Here is a 12943-nt window from a genome sequence, read left to right as displayed (position 1 = left end):
TGCACAATCGAGAGCATCCTGTCGGGCTGTATCACCGCCCGGTACGGCAACTGCTCTGCCCACAACCGTAAGGTTCTCCAGAGGGTAGTGATGTCTGCACAACGCATCACCAGGGGAAATTACCTGTCCTCCAGGACATCTACACCACCCGATGTCACAGGAAGACCAAAAAGATAATCAATGACAACAACCACTGCTTGTTCACCCCGTTATCATCCAGAAGGTGAGGTCAGTACAGGTGCATCAAAGCTGGGACCAAGAGACTGAAAAACAGCTTCCATCTCAAAACAGCTTCAAGGCCATCAGACTGTTAAACAGCCATCACTAACATTGAGTGGCTGCTGCCAACATACTGACTCAAATCTCTAGCCACTTTAATAATAAAAAATTGGATGTAATAAATGTATCACTAGTCACTTTACACAATCAACTTTATATAATGTTTACATACCCTACATTACTCATCTCATATGTATATACTGTACTCTATACCATCTACTGCATCTTGCCTATGACGTTTGGCCATCGCTCATCCATATATTTATATGTACATATTCTTATTAATTCCTTTACACTTGTGTGTGTAAGGTAGTTGTGAAATTGTTAGATTACTTGTTAGATATTACTGCATGGTCGGAACTAGAAGCACAAGCATTTCACTACACTCGCATTGACATCTGTTAACCATGTGTATGTGACCAATAACATTTGATTAGATTTTGATTTGATTATCCCTCACAGGAATGCAAGAGATCGACATCCACCTAAAGGCATATCCCTCACAGAATACAGAGAGATCTATCTCCACCTAAAGGCATATCCCTCACAGAATACAGAGAGATCTATCTCCACCTAAAAGGCATATCCCTCATCTCGCTCCATAGCCAATGTGGGTTGTGTCCCAATTGGCACCCTATTGCCTTTGTCTCGCTACATTTGACCAGAGAATAGGGTGCCATTTGGGACGCACACATGGAGTTCTGATATAATGATACGATGGTGGCTGTGTGTGTGTTGTGTGAGATGTTGTTGATATTGTAGCTCGTCTTTTTTTATTGGAAATAACAGCAGGCTGCTCGTTAGTGGTTCTGTTCATTTCCGGGGAGGGAGAGAAAGCGAGAGAGAGCTGGAGAGGGAGAAACAGAGAGACAGGACAACTGGACAGTCTGAGCCCTGTGTTAGTCAGCAACAACATGTTTGTCACTGCAGCTTAGACATAACTACAGACATTTAACTGTAGAGAGAGGGGGGAAAGACAGAGAAAGAGGGGGAGCGAGAGAGAGCAGGGGACAGAGAGAATGAAAGAATAGACAGAGACAGCGTGATGAATGATGTACAGTATTTATGTTTGCTAAGTGCTAATCTCTGCTTATAAGGGCACAAGGCGAGACCCAAATGCAGACACAGGAGGCAGATGGTAGAGCTCCTATATTTATTATGACAAGGGAAGTAGGCAAAGGCAGGTCGTGGACAGGCGAGAGTTCATAAACCAGGTCAGAGTTCAAACAGTACCAGACATTAGGCAGTCTCAAGGTCAGGCCAGGCAGGGGTCAGAAACCAGATACGAGTCCAAAACAGGACAAGGGGATAGGCAGGCTGGTAGTCAGAACAGGCAGAGTGGTCAGGCAGGCGGGTTCGGAGTCAGTACAGGCAAGGGTCGAAACCAGGAGGACTAGAAACAAACAGAGACTGGGAAAGAAAGGAGCAAGGAAAACCGCTGGTTGACTTGGCAAACAAGACAAACTGGCACAGGGATATATACACTGGGGAGAGACAGGAAACACAGGGATATATACACTGGGGAGAGAAAGGAAACACAGGGATATATACACTGGGGAGAGACAGGAAACACAGGGATATATACACTGGGGATAATAAGCGACACCTAGAGGGGGTGGAGACAGTCACAAGGACAGGTGAACCAGATCAGGGTGTGACACTGCTGGACATGTGGCCACGAATTGGACTGTTTTTTCTTTACTTCTTCATGCGTTTCAGCCAATCAGTTATGTTGGGACAAGGTAGGAGTGGTATACAGAAGATAGCCCTATTTGGTAAAAGACCAAGTTCATATTATGGCAAGAACAGCTCAAATAAACAAAGAGAAATGACAGTCCATCATTACTTTAAGACATGAAGTTCAGTCAATATGCCAAGAACTTTTAAAGTTTCTTCAAGTGCAGTCGCAAAAACCATCCAGCGCCGTGATGAAACTGGCTCTCTCATGAGGACCTCCACAGGAAAGGAAGACCCAGAGTTACATCTGCTGCAGAGGATAGGTTCATTACAGTTAACTGCACCTCAGATTGCAGCCCAAATAACTGCTTCACAGAGTTCAAGTAACAGACAGATCTCAACATCAACTGTTCTGAGGACACTGTGTGAATCAGGCCTCCACGGTCGAATTGCTGCAAAGAAACCACTACTAAAGGACACTAATAAGAAAATGAAATTGCTTGGGCCAAGAAACACAAGCAATGGACATTTAGACAGGTGGAAATCTGTCCTTTGTTCTGAAGAGTCGAAATTTGAGATTTTTGGTTCCAACCGCCGTGTCTTTGTGAGATGCAGAGTAGGTGAATGGATGATCACCGTTCGTGTTTCCCACCATGAAGCATGGAGGAGGAGGTGTGATGGTGAGACGGGTGCTTTGCTGGTGACACTGTCAGTGATTTATTTTCATTTGAAGGCACACCTAACCAGCATTGCTACCACTATAAGGGCACAGGGCGAGTCCCAGATGCAGACATGGGAGGCAGATGGTTCGAGTCACTGATATTTATTATAATCCAACGGGCAGGCAAGAGAATGGTCGTGGACAGGCAAAAAATCATAAGGTCAGAGTTCAAGAGGTACAGAGTGGCAGGCAGGCTTGAGGTCAGGGCAGGCACTATGGTCAGGCAGGCGGGTTCAGAGTCAAGGCAGGCAAGGGTCAAAACCGGGAGGACTAGCAAAAGAGATAAGAAAAGGCAGGAGCACAGAAACACACGCTGGTTGACTTGACAAGATGAGACGAACTGCCAACAGACAAACAGGGAACACCGGAATAAATACCCAGGGACTAATGGGAAAAACCAGTGACACCTGGAGGTGGATGGAGACATTCACAAAGAATGGTGAAACAGATCAGTGTGTGACAACCACAGCATTCTGCAGCGATACGCCATCCCATCTAGTTTGCGCTTAGTGGGACTATCATTTGTTTTTCAACAGGACAATGCACACCTCCAGGCTGTGTGAGGGTTATTTGACCAAGAAGGAGAGTGATGGAATGCTGCATCAGATGACCTGGCCTCCACAATCACCCGAACTCAACCCAAGTGAGATGGTTTGGGATGAGTTGGACGGCAGAGTGAAGGAAAAGCAGCCAACAAGTGTTCAGCATATGTAGGAACTCATTCAAGACTGTTGGAAAAACATTCCAGGCAAAGCTGGTTGAGAGAATGACAAAAGTGTGCAAAGCTGTCATCAAGGCAAATGGTGACTACTTTGAAGAATCTAAAATAAAAATATATTTTGATTTGTTTAACACTTTTTTGTTTACTACATGATTCCATATGTGTTATTTCACAGTTTTGATGTCTTTATTATTATTCTACAATGTAGAAAATAGTACAAATAAAGAAAAACCCTTGAGTGTCCAAACTTTTGACTGGTACTGTATGTGGCGTTTAGGTGTGTTTACCCTCCACTGGATGCAGCACACAATGTTACATGATGAGTGTTAGGCTACAAATTGATGCAACGCAACACAGTGCGCTGGCACAGTGTATGTTGGTGCTCAATTTCTCCTACATGACTGGGACATGAAAGCCTTGATGGTGTGCAAATCACTCTCTGCTTCAGGAGAGATGGAGAATGAGAGTTGCATAGAGTGGCGAGACAGTAGTGGTTGGTTTTAGCGTGTTTTTCGTCTAGCGTGTTGACACATCTACACGTCATGTTATGACTAACAGTTTGTAGAACAAATGGAGCAAGAAACTCAGAAGGCATCAAAGCCGGGGTTTTCTCTCTCTCTGCTCTTTCTATCTCACTTTCTTCTTGTCCCTCTCTCCCTCTCCTCTACATCTTCTTCTTCAGCCCTAGGTGTTCACAAGCTGCAAAAGAGGGACTCCCAACAACACTGGAACTCTACGAAAAAATTAGGGCTGTCAAACCCAGCGTAGCAACAATAAAAGAACCGCCAAAAAAAAAACATGTTTATCTGTTCCCTTTATAATGGAACAGTTCAAACGCTTTGAACACACTTTTTACCCATGTGCCATTCTTTCATTTAGGCACTCGCCGTGCACGAAGACGTCAGCATAACCGTTCATTATGGTGTGTTTTTTAAGCACACACAAACACACACACACCACAAGGCACAAGCAATTATAGCATCAGGGCTCGAGACACCAAGGCGCCTTAAGCAGAAACTACAGTGTGAATGTAAAGACTTATAAACACATAGCTTTTTATATTAAAGCCGGTGTGTTTGTCTCCTACAGGTCATATCTTATCACAATACCCACTGGTTTATTAGCAGATAGAGAGAGAGAGAGGTGACGAAAGGAGGTAGAGAGACTCATTAAACTAGAAATCATGTTTTAAGATGGAAATTTGATATTTTGTGGATGTTTTGGGTAGTTGTTATTCCATAGGCAACAAAGGGCTTCTCTTGTAGGGATTTGAATGCGTTGGTGAACTATCTGTAATGTCTCTCTCTCTCTCTACCACTGTCTGCTTTCTGTACTCGCCTTCTATTCTTACATGCACCATTTCTCCCTTTAAGAGATTCAAATGTTTAGTAAACTAATTTAGTAACTAACTTATTTCTATTTCTCTCTCTCTCTCTTCCTCCCTTCCATACCTCCTCCACAGTCTGCTCGCAGTACTCGCGGGGCGTATTCGCCATCTTTGGCCTGTACGACAAGCGCTCGGTGCACACGCTGACGTCGTTCTGCGGGGCGCTGCACATCTCCCTCATCACGCCCAGCTTCCCCACCGAGGGAGAGAGCCAGTTCACGCTGCAGCTTCGGCCCTCCATCCGCGGAGCGCTGCTCTCGCTACTCGATCACTACGACTGGAACAAGTTTGTCTTCCTCTACGATACGGACCGGGGTAAGTACTTACATTTGTGTGTGTTGATGTGTATGATGACGTTGACCTTTTTTTTCTTTTTTGGAATTTTTACCCCCTTTTTCTCCCCAATTTCGTAGTATCCAATTATTAGTAGTTACTATCTTGTCTCATCGCTACAACTCCCGTACGGGCTCGGGAGAGACTTAGGTCGAAAATCTTGCATCCTCCGAAACACAACCAAACCAAGCCAACCTGCTTCTTAACACAGCGCGCATCCAACCCGGAAGCCAGCCGCACCATTGTGTCGGAGGAAACACTGTGCACCTGGTGACCTTGGTTAGCATGCACTGCGCCCGGACCGCCACAGGAGTCGCTGGTGCGTGATGAGACAAGGATATCCCTACCGGTCAAGTCCTCCCTAACCTCCCTAACGCTAGGTCAATTGTGCGTCGCCCCACGGACCTCCCAGTCGTGGCTGGCTGCGACAGAGCCTAGGCGCGAACCCAGAGTCTCTGGTGGCACAGCTGGTGCTGCGATGCAGGCCCCTGACGTGTACCTTTTAAGTCTTAATGCAATCAGGAAGTTGCTCCACTGTGTATGATTACATCATACTACTGAATTGACCTTTTAGTTTGTCACTGACAGTCATTGTAATGATACTTAATAATTTATTGGATTTATACACTGATTGTACAAAACCATACAAACACTGCTCTTTTCACCGTCATTGTAAATAAGAATTTGTTCTTAACTGACTTACCTAGTTAAATAAAAAATATATAAAAAAATAAAAATATATAAATTCCCCGACAAAGACTGACCAATTGAATCCAGGTGAAAGCTATGATCCCTTACTGATGTCACCTGTTAAATCCACTTCAATCAGTGCAGATGAAGGGGAGGAGACAGGTTAAAGAAGGAATTTTAAGCCTTGAGACAATTGAGACATTAATTGTGTATGTGTGTACAAGGGGGGAATAGGCAAGAGAAAAGATTTAAGTGACTTAAGTTTGTCAAGAACTGCAACCCTGCTGGGTTTTTCACACTCAACAGTTTCCTGTGTGTATCAAGAATGGTCCACCGCCCAAAGGACATCCAGCCAACTTGACACAACTGAAGCACTGGGGTCAACATGGGCCAGCATCCCTGTGGAACGCTTTCAACACCTTGTAGAGTCCATGCCCTGATGAATTGAGGCTGTTCTGGGGGGGTGCAACTCAATATCACTCAATGTATAGCGCTTCAAAGCTTTTCCAGTACCTCAAAGTGCTATACATAGTAAATGGAGAGATGGAAATTATATTTAAAGGTCACAGGTGTATGTTGATGTCGTAACCTTGGGGGGGGTACATTAAATTGACTTGTGGGAAGGATTTGCCAAGGGCACCGGGTGTTGCAGGTCACTGTCCCATAGGCACTTGTAAATCGGAAAAGAGTGAATAGGTGCAATTCAGAGGCCATAGTAAAGTCACAACCATATTACTTATAGCGGTCCAATTCTTTCAGATTCTCACGCCGTAAAGGGCCATTGGAAGGAGAAATGGAGGCTGTGCTTATATTGATTAGAAGGGAGTTATAATAGACTTAGAGATTTAGAGTGAATAACAGCACTTATGTTGTCACATAGGAATGAGAGGCTAAGAGACAGTGGATAAGGTGCCTTTGCTTCCAGTGGAGGCGTGGGTTTGAATCCCACTTCTGACACCATGGGTGTTTCTCAATATTTATACTACCGTACTCCACACTCTCCTGCACCGAGTGCATTCTCCGAAGATGTTTTCTTGAGTCCGTTCTTGTGAGGACAAGAGTATGGAGAGCGCATAAAACATTACATTTGAGAAGCACTCGCACTCCCCCTACTGAACTTTCTTCCAGCCAGGACAATGACAATAGAGACGAAACAAGATATACACAAAGCATATTGTTTAACTTCATAATTATCAGCTAGCTACATGTGAATTGTAATGGTCTAACTAGCTAAACGACCAAAGGACCTTAAACTAATGTTATGCCAGGTAGATGTCAATTTTTTGTGGGTAGCTAGCTACCACTTCTTAATGGCTAGCTAGCTAGCCAGTTGACCCTCTTGCCTTACTATGGACATACCCATTCACTGAACCTTCTTCCAGCCAGGACAATGGCAAGAGACAAAACAAGATATGCACAAAGTTTTATTTCATAACTATCAGCTAGCTATATATGAATTGTAATATTACAGCTAACCAGATAGTTTAAAAATGACCTAAAACTATGCAAGGTAGATGTCAATTCTTCGTGGGTAGTTAGCTACTAATTATTTGTGGCTAGCTAGTTAGCTAACAGTAGTAGTTAGCCAGTACGCCCTATTGACTTACTATGGGCTTGCAATCTACACAGACTGCAGTGGGTATTGTAGGTAGGTAAACATGCCAAAATTAACACATAATGTATTTATTAACGTTTTCAAGATGCAATATTGTAGTCAGGCAAAATATAAGATGTGAATGGGGGACATTTCATTCTGAAGTCTGAGTTTATTTTCTCTTGCTTCAGCTCAAATTATGGTTTCAATAAATTTAGTGTCATTTTTTTACTTGGTTACGTCATATTTCTGTCCATACTTTTTATTGAAGCTTGCATCGATACATGCTTTGAAATGTGTACAAGCGGAGTACGCATCCGTTTCGCATACTTTGATTTGGACTCGTGCTCCGACGCTCCCATGGCTCCAGATTGCGTGCTCGTAGTATGCATATTGCGTGCTCGTAGTATGCATATTGCGTGCTCGTAGTATGCATATTGCGTGCTCGTAGTATGCATATTGCGTGCTCGTAGTATGCATATTGCGTGCTCGTAGTATGCATATTGCGTGCTCGTAGTATGCATATTGTGTGCTCGTGCTCGTAGTATGCATATTGCGTGCTCGTGCTCGTAGTATGCATATTGCGTGCTCGTAGTATGCATATTGCGTGCTCGTAGTATGCATATTGCGTGCTCGTAGTATGCATATTGCGTGCTCGTGCTCGTAGTATGCATATTGCGTGCTCGTAGTATGCATATTGCGTGCTCGTAGTATGCATATTGCGTGCTCGTGCTCGTAGTATGCATATTGCGTGCTCGTAGTATGCATATTGCGTGCTCGTAGTATGCATATTGCGTGCTCGTAGTATGCATATTGCGTGCTCGTAGTATGCATATTGCGTGCTCGTAGTATGCATATTGCGTGCTCGTAGTATGCATATTGCGTGCTCGTAGTATGCATATTGCGTGCTCGTAGTATGCATATTGCGTGCTCGTGCTCGTAGTATGCATATTGCGTGCTCGTAGTATGCATATTGCGTGCTCGTAGTATGCATATTGCGTGCTCGTAGTATGCATATTGCGTGCTCGTAGTATGCATATTGCGTGCTCGTAGTATGCATATTGCGTGCTCGTAGTATGCATATTGCGTGCTCGTAGTATGCATATTGAGAAACACCCCATGTTATGTTTGTTCCTTGATGAATTGACAAGCTGGGGGCATAGGTTTAGCTACGTTTAATAACAAGATGATTGAGCTGGCTAACTACATTGGTGTGTAGCTATGCAAGGCATTCTAACAATCACTTTGTGCATGGTGCGTTGCATTATGGGAACTGTAGTCTTTATTGTTAACACATAACACAGTGACAAGTGCCACCTCTAAATGGGACTCCAGCCTGCTGCAGTAACTGTACAGTAGTAGTGTGTTAGGAGCTGGGGCCAAGACACAGCAAAGGCTTTTCTTTACAGGTCTTGGTGTAAGTGTGAGCATTCATATGTTTAGCTCCAAAGGTCATATATATTACAAAGATGTACACGATCTGCATTTAGTCATTAATAATGTGTCAGTGTAATGTGTATCTATGGCTCTTTGTATTCAGGACATCAACTACAGTCCTTAGAAATAGAATGTCTAGAATCAGAGATTATTGGTAATTATGGTCCAGAACCCTGCATTGCCTACTCTGATCTATCTCAATTACCCCTGCTCTATGTGGAAACACATACAGTGGAAGTGTGAATGGATGCTGTCCTAAAATAATGGCTGTCTGTGCTATCTGGTGGATGGGCATGTCTTGGGGCCAAAGGGGGCTACAGACCAAATCTACCAATCGATAGGCAAGTGCAGCGATGTCGGGTGCAGGGAGGTGTCCTGTCAGGGAAGTGGAATAGGGAACCGCGCTGGGGGGTAATGAAACAAAGGAAAGGATCTGTTCCAAATGGCACCATATTCCCTATTTAGTGCACTACTATTGACCAGAGCCTTGTTGGATGCAAATGGAGCCTGGCCAAAAGATGTGCACTATAAAGGGATTAGGGTGCCATTTGGAATGCAGACCAAGTGAGAACCGGAGATAACGGGAATTCTCCATGGACGGCAGTGTCTTTCCAGGAAGCCGCTAGCGTCGCTGTAGTATTAATAGAAATGTGTTTTTTTCTCTCACTCTTACTCTCTCCCTCTCTGGGTAGAGGTACTGAGGTTCTTGTTCCACTAATGAGCAACGTCAGAACCAGGGTCCACAGCGCATCTTTCTCTCTTGGTCTAGAGCAGCCTTTCTGAAAGTATGGGGTTGCGACCCAAAGTGGGTTGCGGACTTGTTAATGGTGGGTCGCGACGTGTCAGAGTAAATGTCTAATTATTTCATGAATTACTGGAATTGATTTGGCCAAGTGCATCTGCGCTCTATGCATAACAGCAATCTCTGCTCAGTTTGGCAGCTGTGTGAGGGGGAGATGCTCTGTGTGCTTCACGGTTTACCAGATCTTTTTTTCTGCAGTTTTCCTGAAGATCACTCCGCGACACACATGTAGTTCAAGCCATGAATTATAATGAAACGTGTATACTGTGATGAGTTTCTCTCTCTTTTATACAAACTTATGAGGAGCGCCCACAATGTGTTTTGTGCGGGGAAGTGCTTAGTAATGTGTCACATAACGAACAAATGAATAAAACGACACGTCCTGACTAAACAGCAACAGCCTGATGGTTAACCCAGGGAGTTCATTCAGAACAGGGCAGAATGCTTAATGAAACAGTGCTTTGACAGTGGAAAGTGAGTCAACTAGCAAGGCATTGTTGGCATTTTATAACAGGTGATGATAAGCAGAAATAAGGGAGTACTACCTCTCATAAAAGTAGACGTGAGTTTCACTTTCAAACAATCCCCTGGCCTCATTGTACACAGTTAATAGCTAACGTTCGCCAAAGCAAGCTAGCTACTGATAGTGCAACCCTAGGAACAGTACAGATGAATATGAAAAATGATCAGACCTACTGTACATCTTACTGTATAAATTATTGTTGAAAACAAGTCTAGGTTGGAACTGTTGCTGTTAAAATACAATAATTGTTATTCTTAACTGGAATAAACTGAAGCGAGGCAAACACAGTTCTAGGTTGCTCATCTACAGCAGGAGGAAGTGATCTCCTGCCTGACTGAGAAAGCAGTAGATGTTCTGGCCCAGTTTGGCACCACATACCTATGCGAGTCAGGGTTCTCAACTCTGACATAGTTTAAAAAGAATAAGTACAGAAACAGTTTCAAGGCTGAGCATAACCTCAGTGTTGTACTGTCAAAAACGGAGCCCAGAATAGACATGCTCTCATTAGGACTGTGTGGGGGTTTTCTGGTCTACATCTGTGTGATGTGATCAATCAGTTTATTCCAGTTCAGAATAAAAAAATCTGTAATGTATTTTAACATCAACAGTTTCAACCTAGACTTTCTTTCAAACAATCATTTCTACAGTAAGATGTACTGTAGGCCTGATCATTTTTAATATGTACTGTTACTTAGGGTTGCACTATCAACAAGCCTGTGTGTGTGTTCTGTTATTCATCTGTGTGACGTGATCAGTCAGTTTATTACAGTTCAGAATGAAAAATATTGATTGTATTTTAACAGCAACAGTTCCAACCTAGACAGATATGTAAGAGTGTTTTTAATGTGGAAAATAAACATTAATAGATATTTATATGGATATTTAATTTAATTATTTGTTTTTGTCTATATTGCATTTGTTTTAGGCATAAGGGCAATGAAATGTACCGATATATATGTGTGTATGTATGTATAGTTGCATATTTTCCTAAGCTTGGGTCCCAGAAAAACACAGAATTTCTCATTTGGGTCCCAGGCTGAAAAAGGTTAAGAACCCCTGGTCTAGAGCTCTCTCTCTCTCTCTCTTTCCATCTCATTCTTTCTCACTCACTTTCTTACAATGTCTATCTCCCCCCCCCCATTCTCAACTTTCCTTCTTTCTCTTGCCCTCTCTCTCTCTCTCCCCTCGTTCTCTCCTTTCTTTCTCTCCCTTCTTTCTCCCCCCCCCCCCTCTCTCTCTCCTTCCCTCTCTCTCTCCCCCCCTCTCTCCTTCTCTTACAACTATCAATAATGGCTCACCTATTATCAGATGTGTTTCAACCCAGAAGGGCTGTAAGCTACACTTTACCACATACCTCATATCAGTTGAACATAATGAAAATAGCCCTTAAAAACATGTTCAGTTCTCTCTTTCTCTTTCTCTCTCTCTCTCTCTCTTTCTCACTCACTCACTCACTCACACACACTCTCTCTCCCTCTCTCTTCCTCTGTGTCTCGTTGTCTCGGAGGACTGGGCAGAGGTACTGAGGTTCCTATTCCACTAATGAGCAACGCCAGAACCAAGAAACGCACCGCATCCTTCTCTCTTGGTCTAGATGTCTTTCTTTCTCGCTTGCTCTCTCGCTCGCTCTCTCACTCTCTCGCTCTCTCGCTCTCTCACTCTCTCTCTCTCTTTCTCTCTCTCTAAACTATCAATAATGGCTCACCCTGTTCTCAGATGTGTTTCAACCCAGAAGGGCTGTAGCTACAGTATACCGCGTACCTCATATCAGTTGAACATGACACAAATAGCCTTTAATAACATCTTCAGTTCAAACAGTCAATACATATTCCCAAAGCATACAGTATAGTATGTACAGAAGCTTCTAAACCCATAACATCATTTTCTGGAATTTTCCAAGCTGTTTAAAGGCACAGTCAACTTAGTGTATGTAAACTTCTGACCCACTGGAATAGGGAATTATAAGTGAAATAATCTGTCTGTAAACAATTGTTGGAAAAATGACTTGTGTCATGCACAAAGTAGATGTCCTAACCAACTTGCCAAAACTATAGTTTGTTTACAAGACATTTGTGGAGTGGTTGAAAAATGAGTTTTAATGACTCCAACATAAGTGCATGTAAACTTCCGACTTCAACTATATGTAAACATTATTAAAGTGGCATTATACTACTCCTGCTATTGCTGTTTCTACTGTTTCTGTCACAACGCCAGGTGCCTAGCTCTACTGAAGCCCTAAACATGGACTGTTGTAGCACGGTGAGAAAAGGCAGCGGCTTCACCACATGCATCGATGTCTGTACTGACACTGCAGCTGTCAAGGTGTCACCGACCAGCGTGGAGCACTGACGTATCCCGCACCCTCGTAGACCCCGTCAAACCATTTCAGAGGAATGTATTTTCCTCGTGCATTTCTTCCTTTACATTTTCTGCGTCACTTTCATCCCTGTGGACAAAGCTGGTTAAAATGACATCATTCCAACCACCTTACCAGAACTGCCCATTGAGATGATAATAATAATAACTGTTATCCACCTTCCTATCTATGACCCGGTAAGGCATGGAATAAGTTGCTCTAGACTTCTCCTGTACCAGCAGTACTCTACTCAGCAACCTTTTCCAATCTGCTCCTGTCTTAACTGCGTTAACTGCAGATCAGTGGAGATATAATTACCACTCGGCTTTGGAAGTAGTGAATCTGGCTTTAAACATTTGATATATTTTTTTGTATCTACTCGGAGTAGAATTCTCCTTCTCCTTGCAATATAGTGGAAAAGAT

General features: G+C 43.3%; 1 protein-coding gene across 5 annotated transcripts in view; it reads left to right on the top strand.

Moving 5' to 3' along the window:
- The window catches only part of LOC109892910 (glutamate receptor 4), a 165233-nt gene that overhangs the window by 74332 nt on the left and 77958 nt on the right, over positions 1 to 12943 (top strand). For all 5 annotated transcript variants that reach the window (XM_020485781.2, XM_020485782.2, XM_020485790.2 and 2 more), the window contains exon 3: positions 4861 to 5100. In XM_020485781.2, the coding sequence (XP_020341370.1) occupies positions 4861 to 5100 (240 nt within the window). The remainder of the gene's footprint in view (positions 1 to 4860; positions 5101 to 12943) is intronic.

This window comes from Oncorhynchus kisutch, linkage group LG6, assembly GCF_002021735.2.
Source record: "Oncorhynchus kisutch isolate 150728-3 linkage group LG6, Okis_V2, whole genome shotgun sequence".
Classification (NCBI taxonomy): domain Eukaryota; kingdom Metazoa; phylum Chordata; class Actinopteri; order Salmoniformes; family Salmonidae; genus Oncorhynchus; species Oncorhynchus kisutch.
Note: the sequence above shows the minus strand (reverse complement) of the source record. Positions and strands in the feature narration are given on the sequence as shown.